At 42.2% G+C, this 17135-nt stretch overlaps 1 protein-coding gene across 1 annotated transcript; it reads left to right on the plus strand.

Moving 5' to 3' along the window:
- The first annotated feature begins 400 nt into the window (after window positions 1–400).
- On the plus strand, window positions 401–16506 carry LOC147892112 (uncharacterized). Its single transcript, XM_087388574.1, has 9 exons — window positions 401–493; window positions 600–1109; window positions 11673–11798; window positions 11927–12045; window positions 12421–12523; window positions 14355–14528; window positions 14591–14606; window positions 14715–14916; window positions 15462–16506. Exons 1-9 carry the CDS (start codon window positions 401–403, stop codon window positions 16333–16335), a joined length of 2217 nt encoding a protein of 738 aa, XP_087244700.1. The 3' UTR covers window positions 16336–16506.
- Window positions 16507–17135: the final 629 nt, after the last annotated feature.

Consider the following 17135-nt stretch of genomic DNA (forward strand, 5'->3'; position numbering starts at 1 on the left):
AAACTAAGCTTTTCTCGATCCCCATCTTTGTTGAAGGGCAGGAAGAGCTTCTAGCTCATTTGAATAGGAAATGGCTGAGATCAGACACAGAAAGAGTGTGGGCTAAGAGGTTCAAAAGAATGTGGGACAAGGAAATTTCAAAAAAAGAGGCCTGCCTCTTATGGCTCATTATGCACAAGGGTGTCTGGACCGCCAAATGCGCACTAACAATTGGTCAAGGTGATGGGTACTGCAAAAGGTGTATCAGAGCTCGCAGGAGGATATCCGCCATCTGTTCCTAAACTGCTCTTCTAGAGGTTTTTGGGACGCGGTCCACAAACAGTTTGGCTTTTTTTCGATCAATTATGCTTACCTACTGCTGGGTGACAAACCAACAAGAGCCCCGATAAACTGGAATATTATGCGCAGCTCCATTCTCTGGGCTCTATGGGCTCAGAGATGCGCTAAGGTCTTTGGTAATGTCGATATCGGTACTAATGAAATTGTAACGAATGTATGTGTGATCACAAGAAAGAGGAGCAAACCGTGAAAAGATTCACGCCTTCAGCAGCAAATTCAAGAGTGCTGCAAAAAGGTGAGAGTCAGATCTACTGGCCCAGCTACAGAAACAGGCCGGAAAAGAAGAGCTCCCTACGACCGCTACCACTCAGAGGATCCCTCCCCACGGCCAGGCATTGTCAACAGACAAAGCCCTAGTGATGTATTACCACGTCCCCTCGAGTCAACTGTTGCCTGCCTGCCTTGCGACTCAGACACCCATTGCTCCCCCTACAGCTCAGACTCTCAATGCCTCCCCTTCGATGACTCCCCCTACCACCACGGTTCCTCAGCATACCTCGACATCTTTTGTTACACCCTCTCCACCAGCACCCCCTCCAGTTGTTTACAAGAGGCCGGTGGCATGGAACGACCCAGCTGGTGTCTCTGTCAAAGTTCACAACAAAGATACTCCTCCAGACTTCAAACCGTCAAAACCTAAACCTCGAAGCAGAATGCGTAAGCCGTGCCCCCATCCTCGCATTCTTGGCACGATCGTTCTACAAGTGGTTGCCCACTTGGCGCCAAAAGGAAGAGCTGCAGGAGGCGAAATAACATGTTCATCTATGCACGTATACTACAAAGTACAACCCCAATATATTTGTAGGTGACAAAAAGCCTCGGAACCCTGCATACTGAGAATACCATGCTCTTCCCGCGGAAGCCGTGGGAAAGAGCCAACATTTGGCACCACTGCCGGGGAGACTAGCATCTCCAGTAATGAGTAAACACATGCAAGTATGTGTAAAAAACAAACTACTTTGAACTTTCATGATCATATCACTCAAGAGCTAAGAGAGCTAAAAATTTTCCAACTCAAGTAAAAAATAAAAAAATAATTTCCTAGCTGAAACTCTTCGTTATCGGTTTAGGAAAATGCATGTTTTCTGGAAAAACAGCACCTTAAGGAATAAATCAAACCATGTGATGGTTGTCAGAGCGTAGAGTTTGAAATTTTGAACATTTCTCCTTTTTACGAAAGCACATTCAGACACAACCACCAAAAGTTATGGGCAATCAATGATTAAAGGTTCTAAATGCCATAACCCAAAAGAAAAATTAAAACCACCTCCCTAGTCAAACGTGAACAAATTCAAAGCTGCATTTGACTACTCAAAGTGGACAAATTCAAAGGTGCACCAAATTCAAAGCTGCACATGTATTTGACTACTCAAAAGTGGACAAATTCACTGAGGTGCACCAAATTCAAAGCTGCACATGTACTGGACTACTCAAAAGTGGACAAATTCAAAGGTGCACAAGTGTTGCCATATTCATAAGTCTGATGGTTACTCTTTCAATCATTTTCTCTTTAACAATTTCACATTCATTCAACTTTATGACAAATATAAGCCGTCCCTGACACTCTTCAAAGGTGGTTTCGTAGAATTCAACCATTCTTTTTTGTAATTGTTCAAGATCCACATAAATCTTATTCCCAGGATTATACACAGTGCTCCCCTTACTACTTTTAAATTCATCCTCAATGTGCAACCTGTGGGGGTTAAAGGTCACTGTGCCTTTACCCCGGTTATGTACAATACTCAAACACATATATAAATGAATGAAAAAGACGATTAGGGTGGTTCTGCACCCACCAAAACTTGTGTGGCTCTCTGTCTCTCTCTCTCTCTCTCTCCTTCTGTTCTTGCTTCCGTTGAGAGCACTCTCAACTGGTATCAGAGCATACCTTATGCAGATCACTCTGGTTGCAGTTTGAGTAGTGTGTGCACTCATTCGTGGTGTGCCTTGGGTTGCAGTGGATGATTTATAGGCCATTTGGATGCATTGCGGTCCTTATTGGATGCACTGATAGGCCCAAATTGCCTTGTGGGATGCTATTTTTATGGACGCTTTGCACATGGATGCTATTTTATGCTGAGGGACAGCTTTGACACATTGCAGGTGATGCACTGATAGTGCTATGATCTCTTGGATGAGATATTATTGATGCATATGCCAGTGGACGGTGTTTATGCTCGAGTCATTTGGCACTTATTGGCATTTTGGATTGCCATTGCAGTTGGCATTTTCTTTTGGGCCAGATTTGCTCATATGGATGCATAGTATATGCACATGAGTCAGATGGTTTGAGACATGAGTTTCGGTGATATTTCACTCTATGGTGGCATACATATTTGGGTGCACCTGGTATTTGGTGTGATTCTCTCTTATATGCACTAGCATTTGGGATTTTGTTTTTATTTGCATTATGGCATCCTCTTCCATGTCTGAAAAGGATTTTTTCAACATTAAAAAGTTTGATGGGACAAACTTTTCTTTGTGGAAAGAACAGATAAGGGATGTGCTTATTCAAAAGAAGCAGATTAAACCCTTGGCAGGGATTGAAGCTAAGCCTGCAAATATGTCTGAGGATGATTGGAATGAGTTGGATGCATTAGCAAAGTCTACTATTAGACTTCATCTTGCAGAGTCAGTTTATTTCACAGTAGTAAATGAGCAGACTACGGAAGATTTGTAGAAGAAACTGTGCGCCACTTATGAGAAGAAAACTGCCTCTAATAAAGTTTACCTCATGAAGAGGTGTTGTTTGAGCTGCAGATGAAGGAAGGGGTCTCCATTGCTTCTCACTTGAATGAATTCAATATTATTCTCAGCCAGCAGCTTCAGGCTCAGAAGATGAATTTTGATAGTACTTCAGCACTGTAGAATTAAGTCTTATTTCAGTTCTTGAGAAGTTAGTAATTCAATGAAGTAGAATTAAGTCCTATTTCAACACCACCAACTTGTAGGCTCTTTTAGCACCACTGGATTGCTAATTCAGTGTGCAGAATTGTTGACTAACCCAACGTGTTGAATCCAATTACTATAAAATTAGGCCCTGTGACCTCCATTTTGAATTAATAGTTTCAACAAAACTTTGCCAAAATTCTCCCGAAATTCTTGATAGCCTCAAGAATCACTTCTATGCCTCCCAACAAATCACAAAAGAATCCTCTCCATCCTCCCCCAAATGTCCTCCAATTCTTCTAACTCCATTGACACCCTTTTTAAGGAGCTTTATTGTTTGGACACGAACTTGCACTTCGACATCAAAGTGGATCTCTTTGAAGCAAATCCCACATTCCTTTCCACTACATCCACTACATTGTCCACTAAATCCTTTCCACTACATCCACTACATTGTCCACCCCTAGATCTTCATCAATCCATTTTCCCAATCAGATGGACTTGGATGCGCTCTATAAAGAACTAGAACCTCAATAATAGGTTTTCACCCAACCCACCAAGAAAAGGAAAATGGGGCCCCCTATTCCTCATCCAATGGAAGCCCCTATTGCTCCTCCACTATGTATGGATCATTCCATTCAACCAACCAACCACTCCCCATTATTAATGGTTCAACTCCTTGGAAGGAATTGTAGTGCACTTGAATAACAAGTACAAGCCCAACAAATATTTCAAGATGTTCTACCACAATGAAGCATACTACTATGAACTATCAAATCTAAAAGTAGAACCTCATTTTGAGGCCCTCAATCTACAAACGATCATAGAAAAGTTTCATTGGTGCACAACTACAACATCACACCAATGTCACCTATATTGATGATGATATGGGTCTGTGAAGTTCACTTCAATATTGATGCAGTGCAAAAAGCCTTTAACCTTCCTGTTCTTCAAGATCCCTTCCACAATAGCATGCTTGAAGTGCATGATCTACCTGCCTCAAAGCTCTCAGACCCCCAAGCATAGACATCAACAAGTGGCTACATTTCTTACAACAATGAAGGGAGAAATTATTCTCAAACTAATGAATGACCCCACATGTAAAAATTGGATCAAGGATCCAAGAGCCCTTACCCATTGCTCTACCCCAAATTACCAATCTGCCACAAAGTACTAGAAGCTTTGCCCAAAGGATGCTCAAAAGATTGATAAAATGGAAGAACACTTTGTGGAAGCATTCTTCGACAAACAACCATGACTATATTAAAGCAAAGAAAGGAGATAAATATGCTAACATCCATCGAGCTTCTCATTCAATGATGGCCAACTAGAACATGAACTAGAAAAAGAACGGGCATGAAAAGTCTCACTCAATAATGAATGGGCCCAAAAAGTCTTACTCAAAGTTGCAAGAAAATACATACAAACAAATTTCCCAAGGCCTCCAGCTTCACTAGATCAAGTGGAATCTAAGTTGGCATTAGAAAGATCTCATTCAATAGGCCTAGAAAAACAATGTGAAGACTATCATGCCTAAGATTCCATGGATCAAAAAAATTATGTCAAGAAGGGGAAATTTTTTGTGGCTTACCGACATATAGCTATGCAAGATAGTAGGCTCAACAAAATCAAAATGAGGCCCTACATAGTCATGTAAGAAACGGCCAAGGATGGCATTGGTATTTCAAGAAGTTCTTGGAATGAGCTTAGCATGGGCCTAGACTCCAACCAAAAATGGTCAAGTAACAAGAAGAGAATTTCAATAGGCTCTCTTAGTGACATCCACACGATTAGTCATCACGGATCCCTGTGCCAATGCATCATAGAAAACACATTACACTATCACATCACAACACTCACCATCTCCTCCTTACAAGATCACATCGACCTCACTAACCCACTCCCACTAGATAGTATGATAATGCCATTCCAAATATATTCACTCAATCATTGCCATGGGCTTCTTTAGTGGAGGCCTAATTTTTCAATAGGAATCAAACATCCCCCTACTCCCTCTACACCCCATAAGTTTTAATTTTATAGGGTGGTGCTGGCCCTATAGAAGTCTTCACTTTTTCTTGCTATGAAAGATATCCTAGAGCTAACTAAGGCTACCGACTTGGAGTCTTGTCCCTGTAGTCCACATTCCTTGGACGAAGGTCTTGGGTGGTTGTGGGAGCATCCATCTTGGGTGGTTGTGGGGCATGAGAGCCAAGGGGCAATACAAACAAGAGACTATATGGTATACACTAACGTCAGATAGTATAACCCTAATGGCATAATCATCTTGTATAACTAGGTCTTAGAAGCCATGGAGAATGTGCTTTAGTAGGGTTTCTATGCCTTTGAAACCATGCATATGGGTTACCTTGAGAACCTAACAGATGTAGGGGAGGATAAATAATTATATTTTTTACATCTACTAAACCTCCTTTCTAGTGATGACCAACAACAAGTGGAGCCTGCTCTATTTGATCTGAACTGGCATCATATCATTCGCTCCTTTTGGAATTTTGATGATATCACAGACTTGAGCATATGGAATAACAAACTACAAAGCTTCAACCTTCACATGGTAGACATCATGGAGGTTTGATCTCTGACCGAGTTCCTAGAATGAAGCTTCAAACAATGGAGAGCTACCATCCACATAGAACCCATGGAGGATATGAGGTGCCAAGCATATCCAATGTCCCTATTATGGATACCAACACTAGTTTGCAGTCTACATGGTGTATTCCTTTTTTGAAACATCCAAAATTTTGGGTGGTTTATTGTTGTGCCAGCCACAACTGCCAAATCCATCCTACCTTTATGCCTATCAACCGTAGGTGGAAATGGGACATCTTCAAGAAATTGCAAGAGAATGGCCCTAACTTACAATACAATATTTCTTGCTTCAATTTCTCACAACCACCCAGGAGCCACACACTAATTCTCTCAAAGGGCATCTTGGAGTGGAATAGTCCAATGGCATTCTTCAAGATTCCCACAACACGTGAGTCACCGCCAAGGACCACACAATTTGGTTGGCCATAAATTTTTTTCAATTCATTCATAATTTATACTAATGTTTAAGCTCTAGTCTTGGATTGGTTAACAAGGAGAACAAAGGCTGGTTCAAGCTGTTAGACTTTTCAACAAAGAACATGACCATCTCTTTCAATAACTTGATTAACATGAAGCTATCTTCTAGGAAAAGAATGAAAAAGATTTCCAATATAAAGACCTAGTCCAGATGCCTTCTGACTCTGAATGATATTGACGTTTCTTCTTCACTATTATGATTCATGATCCTACTTCTCAATTTTGAGATGGTCTATTAGCTTATACCTACCTCTTATATGTTTTAGTGGATAATCCCAGTCTAGCTAGCTTTGGACTTGTTCTGAAGTTATACTCTTACTCCCTCCTGATGAGGCTATTTTGAAAAAGTACTTCATGTAAGAATCTTATGATTATAATATAATTCAAGTATTTTTTTCTCACAATAAAAAAGAGAAACGATGGCATATTCAGCATTCTAAGTTGATATCTATTCTATTAGCCCTATTTCATTGTGTTGCATCTATAGCACAAATAGAAAAACCTTCTAGAGAGACATCAAGTTCACCGATCATCATTAATAATCAACAGCAAAAGTAGATCTATTACTGGTGGGGTACACAAAGGATGATACTAATTTTTTAGGATATAAAGTAGCAAGGGACATAGATGGGCCCCTTCCCCTTCCCCTATCTTAGTAGTGTCTCTAAGTCACCTCACACCTAAAAAGGGAAAGTGAATCAGAATGAATCTCAAAAAACACCAGAGTGATAAGAAGGGAGGTGGGTCCAGCAAGCCTAAAGATGAGGAAAGGGAGCACATATTAGTAGCTTCCCAAGAGTAAATAGATCAAGGAAAGAAAGTGGGAAGCTTATTTCCTTAGGAACTTGCAATTCTACTCCCAAAAAAGTGGTCCCTTCCTCTATAGAAGTTATTAAAATCCCTTCACCCATTTGGGAACCAAGGAAGACACGTATTGAGCTAAGTGAAATGCCATTGCTTGAACAAGGACAAGAAATTTATTTTGCTACAACTAGTCATGCATTGCTGACATTGATGAAATTTAATAATTGGCACATTGCAAAGCAAATATCCCTAGAATAGGCATTGGCAAAGCTGGAAGAGACATAGAGCTTAGGAAAGCAATACGCTTGGGACATGAAATTTTCAAAAAATTGTTGACGCTATTTTTCTATTGTTCATTAACCAGTGACCTAGTGCTTGGATTTGGGTGTGTGCATGAAAATTATAAGAAGATGCTCTCTCTTGTAGTCCATTAGTTGCTCAATGTGTAGGATGATCACAGTGCTTTGGTTGTAGAATAGACATGAAGAGAACACTACAAGAGGTTTGTCATGCATGGGAGAACATAAGAATAGGGTTTGTGCTACATGGGAGAAATTGTATGGAAAGGGTGACAAGCATTTAGCATGGATACAAGTATGCAGAGGTGGAAAAGGCAATACCAAAAGCAAAATAGTACTTGTATTCAATTAAGAACCACTCAAAAAATAGTCATAGATGTAGATTCAATGCTCAGATACTCGGTTGCTCTGCCTCTATTGAACTCAACCCTCATGAGGAGCAACTAGACGTGACTCTCATTGGCTTTTGCATACCCTAATAAGATAAAAACTAGATGGTCTCAGCACACGGATGAGTCTTGTGTGTCATACCTCAGACTCACTTCCAAAGTATCTCGAGAATCAAGCAATGAGGTTGTTGCCTTCCTATTCTACAAATTGGAATCTGTTGGATTACTACCACTGGTTGGCTTCTTTGTGTTAGTGTAAGTTGTCTTTTTGTGTGATATGGAGCCACACCACTCAATTGTCAGTGTTGATTACTCGCCTTCCAAATGGTCTCATGGGTTTGAGCTAACTTCACCTAACCTACATGCATGGTCTCCATCATGAGTGGTTAAGTTGACCTATCCTGCATGCATAGTCTTGACCTAACTAGAAAAATTTGAATTCGTGATTCAAAAAAATTGGGAATTTGGGCCAGATAATACGTAAGGGTAAACAAATCAAGCTAAAAATCATAGCCACATCACGTTTTTTTGTTGATTTGTGATAGTGGAAGTGAGAGAGAGAGCAGTGCACATGATATAGCTACCTATACACAATGTTGTATTGAACATAAACATGAATGTATACATGTGAACCCCTTAGGGTTAGGGTTAGCCCCTAATGCCCTATGTAGATAGTGCAATTTACACTATCCTCAACACCCCTCTTAAATTGCATTGGGTAAGTAGAGGGTGCATGTACAAGACCTTTTTGTGGATTTTGTTTCATGCATATGATAGCATCCAAAACGGAAAAGAAATTTGAAAAAAAATCAGAGTATGTGCGTATGTGAGCACAGTGACTACATAGCAGAAGCATGTACAATGAGGAGAACCTATTAGATCATGTATGTAGTGGATTTCCCCCTCTTAAGTTGTGGGTCATCCTTTGCCTTTAGCAATGAAACCTAGAAGATAGACCAAAGGGAAGATAAAGGAAATGTGCAAAAAGTACCATCCACCTAGATCAAAGACTGGTCGATCAAAAGATGACTGTGTATGGCTGCATGCTGAACATGTCAAAGCTGAACATGTCATGTGTCATCATGGATTGTGGAGCTCCTCTATAGAAGAGGCATCTAGATGTGAAGCTAGTTGATGTAGTTGTGTAGAAAGAGTTCCGGAGGTTGTGACATACGAGGGTGTCACCACTCAAAAAGAATTGACAACGGTGTTGGAGGTATGCTACAATAGAGTAATCTTTGTCATATGATGCAGGGTCAAAGAAGACCACATAGTTGGTGTGGGCAGAGTGATCTAGGGACTGAAAATATGGGGCCAAAGGTGCAAGTATGATACAATGCTCTGCTGATGAAGAGGCCCATAAAACTAACAAGGTACGGTAACCTGTCAAACCTGTATGCTCAACTGTTATGAGTTGAAGGTCGTCTGATAAGTGCATGGCTAAACATCCATCGACATGGGATGTAGCATTTGTCATAGGCTCATGATGGAGTTGACAATGTAAAGGCCTAGAAGCCAAGAATGTCATTGAAAATGCATAAGATATCCTTGAAGCATATGTGGTGCCGAATGTTGATGTTGGGATAGATCTGTAATCCTAAATCCAACCACTAATCTGCATCAAGTATAGACTGTATACGACAACCATCAGTGCATGATGAAGCATTGAGTCTCCCCAGGTTGTGCTATGGCTGAATCTGATGATGTCCACTGCACTAGGGCAAGATTGCACTGATGCATAAATATCCTCAGGCTGAGGAATGATCTAATGATTGAAAGAGGTGGTGATCACTAGATCCAAGGGTGGTGCAATCTGGCTGTGTGCTAGAATGTCTTGAAGACTAATGTGCTGATATGAATTGCTAGTATGAACTATGTCCAGATATACTCTGTGTCATAGGTGAAAGCATTAATGATGGATGCTAGAATGATATCACACTAAATGCGCTATGGCATGTATCTCTGCATGCAGCTGGAGATGTGAGTGCCTTGTACTGAGGACTTACGTGATGAATAACTTTGTGATAAGAATTGAACTCCTGATATGTATTTATAGAATCTGTGGCAAAATATGGAGTCGGGTCCATGCATGAAAGTGATGGATGTACATCACTGGAATCATGCTGTGCTAATGTAGATGAGACTACCTCGTACTAAGGGTTTTCTATCAAATGTGCCTCATACTGAGGACTTACTGTCGAATGTTCCTCGTGCTGAGGGCTTTTCGAGAAATGTGCATGATCAGAACCGGTGGGCTGACCCATGCTAATGTGCAATAAATTTGCATTCGATCTCTAAGGATCAATGAGGCTCAAGTCAGTGTCATAAACTGGTACATACCTTGAGGCAATGAATGGCCAAACTAGGTTCTCTTTCCACTCACGGATCTCATCCGGAGTCATGATTGGGATATCATCAACGATGTGATCGGAATATTCCATGCTGGAGACGGTCTGGTGCTCTATCCTAGAGGCTTACCCATGTACTGCGAGAGTGTATACCCATGAGAACACTGTAAAAGATACCATTGTAGGGCGTACGCTAAATGGTCAAAACCAATTCATGTGAGAACTTTGTATGCCAAGAATCAAGTCTATAGTGAAATGATGACAACTGAGTGTCAAGAGTAGCCAAGAGGCTGTACAAGGCGTATGTGTGTAGGACCCAATGCTAAAAATAGTCATTGAAAATAATTGTATATGTGTGGCATATGTGCGGGCAAGAAGAATGCAACAATCCTAAATCCGAGAGAAAGTTGACTCTACCAAGTGTCACAGTATGTGATGAGCAGTGAATGCCAAGAGAACTAAACTGGTGTCAGATGTATGAATGTGTAACTGATGATGGGGCTGATGCTAATGGGAACTAGTTGGGTGATGTGGCAATGGCTTACTTGAATTGGTGGAGTTTTATTTCCTTAAAGGTTATGCTAGTCTACATTTAGACTACACAGTGAAGCAGAAAATGCAACAAATGAATTCTATCTTGATTCATTTTATGTGCTAGGTATGCTGCAATGGATCAAGAGGTGGTTCTCATGCTGAGGATTTAATGATGCTGACATGTGGAAAATTTAGATGGTAGATCTAAGGTGTTCAGTGCATTGAGCATGATCTAGCAATCATTTTTCTTTTTGGATCACTATGAAATATCATATGGGTCAAAAGTTATGGCTCCCGGAAGGATGGCCAAAACGTTGATCCCAAGGGGGTGATAAAAAATGATGATGTGTCATGGAGGGTGATGTGGCACTGTGAGGTCACATGTTATGTGCATTGTGTGCCTGCTGAGAGACAACTGTGCCTCGTCGGTACTCTGCCATGTGGTAGTCTAACATGGCATGCTAAGGTGGCAGGTGATTGGGCCTGCTAATGTGGCAGCTTGCTTGGCAAACCTAACCATGGTTACATAAACCCAAGTGACATGGCATTATGCCAACAAGGATTATGATTCTGCACAAGAAGCTAGGTTTGCTGATGTGGCAAGCTATCTCATGTCTTATTGATGTGGCAGGGTAGAAGCAAGGTGATGTGATGACATGGCAATAAGATATGCACTGATGACATCGCATTTGGGGTCACTTACATGGCAGTGAGCTGGCATTGATGATATGGCCTATGAGTATGACATGGCACATGGGTCAGATGACATTGCAAAGAGTGCCAATGTGGCAGATAAGATCAACTGTACTGACGTGGCCAATTCTATCCTCCACATGGCAATAGGTTGTAGAGGAGTAGATTCCGTCGAAATCTACCAAAATCTAAAAAGATTTCATTGAGAATCTAATGACTCCGGAATCTACTAAGATTTTGCAACGTTTCGTCTTGAGTTGCTGAGCATCAGGTGGTTCTGATGGTCGCAGGCATCTGTTTGCATGGCCCGTCATGCAGAGTTGCTGCTGTTTGGCCTCAAGTCAACATCATCAAATCCTATTGAGGTTTGGGAGCTCGGCTATCCGGTGGAGGCCTCACATCCCGCTTCCTTGAAGGTGTGGCACCTTTCGTTGAGTGTCATGTTAGACGTTTATGTGTATTGCCAACCTTGTATGGAGTCGCCGAGAGACTTGGTCATTAGAGGCCTTGCTCTGGGCTATTGGTTGTCGGAGCTTGATGACAGAAGTGTTGTGTGATCAACTTTGGAGGTGCACACTTGATGGCGTTTGAACAGAGCTTCTTGTTCGCTATGAGCCGAGGTGGAGGCGAGCTGTGCTGTCGTTGCCTAGAGTCATTGATCAGGTGCTAGTGTCGATGAAGATCTTGTAGAAGCTCGTTGAAGTCAAGGGTGTCTGTCGGTCATTTGGAGCTTTGTCCTATCGTTGTAGTTGCCCATGGCCATGTAGGCCGCCAGCGTGTTAGAGATAAACGTTTTCTATAGCAATAGCTAAGTTGTCAAGGAGTAGTTGAGTTGTGGATAGAGTCATTTGAGGCAGCATGCAAGCACCGTTTGCTGCTATGGTTGAGCGTGGAGCTGGCTGATCGTTTGGGCTATCTTTGCAGGAGGCATGCAGTCTTGTCTTGCTGTGTGGTTTGTTTAGGAGTTGCTACTCTATGTTGCTATTGCCATAAGGCGCTTAAGTGAAGTTGTGGACTATCTTCTTACCTGGGTCGCAGGAGCTGTAGTCTAGGGCTCGTTGTAGATAGGGTTGTGAGAGCTTCGATGGTGCTGGCCTTTGCAAGAGCTTTATTGAAGGCCTTAAGTCTCAGGAGAACCAAAGTAAGACCAAAAGCAGAGAGGAACTAGGAGTGGAACTCTCATAAATATCCTTATAGAACATATCTCTCCCTCAAAACCTGGCAAATAGATCAAATGAACCTTAATAAGGAACATAAACACTCAAAAGACTAAATCTCATGCTCCAGGAAGCGGATTCCTAAGCTTTCTGAACCAAAATGAAGAAGGAGAAGAGCTCTATGATGAGAGCTAGAGATGGACAAAGGAAGGGCTTGATGCCTCATGGAAGGAGGGCTTAGTGCCATGACAATATGCAAGGGCTTGGGAGCACCTAGTGCTCTAATACCATAATAGCGGAAGTGAGAGAGAGAGAGAGACAGAGAGAGAGAGAGAGGGGAGTGCACAGGATATAGCTACACGTACACTATGTTGTGTTGAACATAAACATGAGTATATGCATGTGAACCCCTTAGGGTTAGGGTAAGGGTTAGGCTTTGCCCCTAATGCCCTATGTAGATATTACAATTTACACTATCCTCAACAATTTGCCACATCATCAACTTTATTTTGTGAATAAAGCTTATTTGTATGGACATTTATTCATATGAATAACTTATTCATACAAATAACTTATTTGAGCAAATAGTTTAGGTTATATAATCTGGTAAATGACCCTCATATGCTTATCTAATGCTTGGTTCTCTAGCCGAATAAAAGAGATAAAAAAAGGGAAAGAAAAGAAGGAAGGCCTATTAGCTTTCCCTATAAAGCAATTTTGAAGGTTTGAACTAAAATGAAATTTGTTTATTGTTTGTGTGAGTTGGGTCTCTTTTTAGACTCTTAGATCTCTTGTGTGAAATGTGATTTTTGTTCTTATTTGTGTGTTTAGTTTGTGTGACTTCTATGAATCTCATTAGAGACTCAAAGATCTCTTGTGTGAATAGTGCTTTTGTAATTTGATAGAGTTCTTAGGATCTCATTTGAGTTCTTAAGATCTTTAAGATAGGCTAATTTGTGAATAGTGCTTTTTGTAATTCCATTTTGTGTTCTCAAGATCTCTAAGATAGGCTAATTTGTGAATAGTGCTTTTTGTAATTTGATCCGCCACACATCGACCCACACCCGCTAGTGGGTCTCAACAAAACACCTGCAGTGCAAACTAAGACCAGCGAAATTGGCACCAAATAAATAAATTAAAAAGCAACATGTGGCGACGATCGCTTCCCCCATCTGTCGACGGTTAAAAATCGGCACCGAGTCACCACTACCAGTCGAAAACTAGCAAAACCGACTCCCAACCTAAGGATTAGTCGCGTCGATTTTGTCATCTTCCTATTTCCAATAAGCATGATATTGTCCATGCATCATCATGGAATAGGAAATCAACGTCGGGTGGCCATTACTGAGAAGAAGGCGACAAAATCGACAATCGACTGTTAGAGAAAATCGACAAAACCGACAACCGATAAGTGAAGAAACCGACAAAACCGGCAAGTGGCCAATAGAGGAAACCAACAAAACCGGGGACGAGTAAAGGCCACGCACCCTAGTAATGGCCATGGGACTACTCCATGGTGATGCATGGACGGGGTTGATTGTGGAATCTTAAGTAGAGATAGGGCTAAGGGGACCCGGGTAAAAGGGTCAAGAAGAGGGTCAAAAAAAGTTCGTCTTCCTCTTGATCTTTGCTCAAGTTCTTATCAAACCCCCAAAGCCCTTCCGGCACCAAATTTCTTTCTCAAATGAACCGACTCTTGGCTCAAACAACTCAAATATCCAACAAATCCATTTCATCGCTCAGAAATCTTCGCCAATGAGCCGATTCTTGGTCTCGTTCGCTCTTTTCCGCAACGAAATCGCACAGATTTTCTAGTTCCTGTCACTTTGCAGCGTGCAGAGACGTAGCTTTTCGAGTTTCCGTCTCTTGCAGCGTATACAGACAGAGATTTTTCGAGGTTCCGTCTCCGGCAGCATATGCAGACACAGTTTCGGCGCTAAACCAGAGTTCCGACAGTACAGAGACAGATTTTCGAGTTTCCGTCTCAGCCTCGGTGGTCAACGAGCTTTCCGACAGTACAGAGACACAGATTTTCCAGTTTCCGTCCAGACGGACGCAGCTACGGTGGTAAAACCAGCTTTCCGACTGTGTCTCACCGGAAACTTGCCCTTCCGTTGCTTTCGCTTCAGAATTCTGTGATTTCTTAGTTACTTGGGGTCGAATTTGTTGTCACAGGTTTCAATTCTTGCTTCCCGTTTCGTTTTCTCACACGCGGAAACTTCCGGGTGTTTCCTTGCTCCAGCGCAGCGTTCGTCTTCGCTCTCCGTACCTCATCTTCACCTTTCGTACTTCTCAGCAGAGCTGGTTGTTTCTGGTATCTAAGACGGATCCTTCGCCGTATGACTGTTCTCGACAGCTTTTCTTTGACAATCTTCATGTGAGGCCATGCCACGTTCTATCTGCTGCGTCTGTGTATATAAATATTACACGCTGTAGCCACTGCTTCGCCTGTCACACAAACTTTTGCTGTCGCGTGCGTAGGATTTTACGAATACAGACTTACGCAATAATGGAAAGACGTACTCGTGAAGGGACGTTACCTGGAGGAGATGTTTCTTTCGAGGATTAGTGTATTCCTTGAATCTATGCGTTGCTTTCACATCGCCACAATATTTCTCCGCGGCCTCCCAGGTCATTACCAAGGATTGTTACTTAGAATGTATGTGAAGGTCGCAGGAGGCCATCTGGTTTAGCCTTGGAACGTAACAGAGAGACTATCTGTTATAGTTAGTGTCTTGCACTTCCAGAGATTTGTATTAGGTACTTACCCTCACAGATTCGTATGTTTTGAACATGGAGATACAGTCTTGCGATGTCAATTTGCACTAACGTCGGAGTTTATGGCGTTGCAGGTGAGCTTTAAACAGGTAGAAGTAGCGTTCGAAAGATTACTGAGCTTAATACTTCTTAAATCGTTTGCAGTGGTGGTTGTCTTGGCAAGATGGGGCACCGTGTTCCGGTCGTGGCACTGGGCAGGGGAAATGTTATGGTTGAGAAGGGGGATTTTATGAAGCGCAAGCCGAAACTAAAGTGGAAGAAGAACGACGGAAGGAGGAAGCAGGGCCTGTTTCCGGCACAGGAAAAGGTTTACGTGTCAATAATGTCTCAGCAGAAGTGCTACGATCCCTCAAAATTTCGGGAGTTGAAGTTTCAAACTGCGTCGCACAATTTCACGAGGAAGGAACATCGTCTTCCTCCTCAAGCGCCTCGGAATACCACCTCATACATCATCCGGTCGAAATCTACGGAGGGCATTGCGCCAGTGGTGACACCTTCTCCCGTCACTCCCGCAGTGCTTCCTACGCCAGGCCTCTCACCTCTACCAAGATATAAAGAACAATTTGCCGAGGAAGTCAATGAGTGGGGCGTGAATGGATACGGCTCGATGAATGGCCTGATACGTCTGAAGACACACACGAAAGAGGACTCCGAGGCCGAAAGTGAAGGTGACCGATCTTCTCATGCGCAGTCCGTTCAACAGCTGGAGCAGCGTTTGGATCAGGATTTGAGCCGGTTCGAAATGGTGTATCCCTCCGTGAATGCTAAACCACAACACCTGGAAGCTACATTTGTGAACCAAGAATACCACATTGCGCAGCTGGAAGAAGAGAATTATACACTGAAAGAGCGTCTATGCTCGATAGAGCAGGAGCTGGACGATCTGAGGAACCGAATGCAGCTGTTGGAAGGTGGAGGTGAGATTTCTGGACAAGGGGAAGTCTGCTCAGAAAAGAGCTGCGACAATGAAGGATGTTATACCAACAGAGACAAAGAACTCGTCCCTTCTGTTGTATAGTAAACTTTCATGACCACCTTCGCACAAGTGAAGGAGGCTCATTGTGTTTTTTTCTCCAGGAGCTGTATAGGGACTAACTTTGTCAAGCTATATCCATGTGTTTTTAGCCAGGACCTCTCTGTAACCTGTACCTTATCATCTCACGAACAAAGCCTTTCCCCTCCTTATGGAATCGCACTTGTCCCTTCTGTTGTAAACTTTCATGACCACCTTCGCACAAGCGAAGGAGGCTCATTGTGTTTTTTTCTCCAGGAGCTGTATAGGGACTAACTTTGTCAAGCTATATCCATGTGTTTTTAGCCAGGACCTCTCTGTAACCTGTACCTTATCATCTCACGAACAAAGCCTTTCCCCTCCTTATGGAATCGCAGTAATGCAAAGTCACCTTTGTCGAGACCAGATCAGAAATCAGGGAAAGTTTGTAAGGTTGTACAAATGGGTTACACCATTGTAAGTATACATGTACTGTCCCCTTTGTATAATTAGACCAATTTTGTGTAGTCGGATTTCCAAAAGCGGCTTACCTTGGCCCTTTTTGGGCCCTGTGCCTCGAACCATCTTGGCAAACTATTTTCATCAAGCGGAATTGATTTGGTAGTTTGTGCACATGTTTGATCTGTTAGTCTACTGTAGGAGATCCACATTTGAGCGTTTGATGCCATTTCAATATATTGGGTATGAGGGCCTTCATACTGCAAAAAGATTGGATCACTCCGAACTTGGTACCCTTCCAAGCTCACGAGTTTGCATCTCATACCTGTAGTGGTTTACTTAACGAGTCGCAATAATCCACTCGTGAC

The sequence above is a fragment of the Dipteris shenzhenensis genome, chromosome 17 (assembly GCF_047967505.1).
Source record: "Dipteris shenzhenensis isolate YYH24624 ecotype China chromosome 17, Dip_SZ_1.0, whole genome shotgun sequence".
Lineage (NCBI taxonomy): Eukaryota > Viridiplantae > Streptophyta > Polypodiopsida > Gleicheniales > Dipteridaceae > Dipteris > Dipteris shenzhenensis.

Coding starts and splice junctions, on each gene's coding strand:
- LOC147892112 (XM_087388574.1), top strand. CDS start 401: ATGCGCAGCTCCATTCTCTGGGCTCTATGGGCTCAGAGATGCGCTAAG. Junction 494..599: donor CTAATGAAATTGTAACGAAT/GTATGTGTGATC, acceptor CTACTGGCCCAG/CTACAGAAACAGGCCGGAAA. Junction 11,799..11,926: donor CACATCCCGCTTCCTTGAAG/GTGTGGCACCTT, acceptor GCTTGATGACAG/AAGTGTTGTGTGATCAACTT.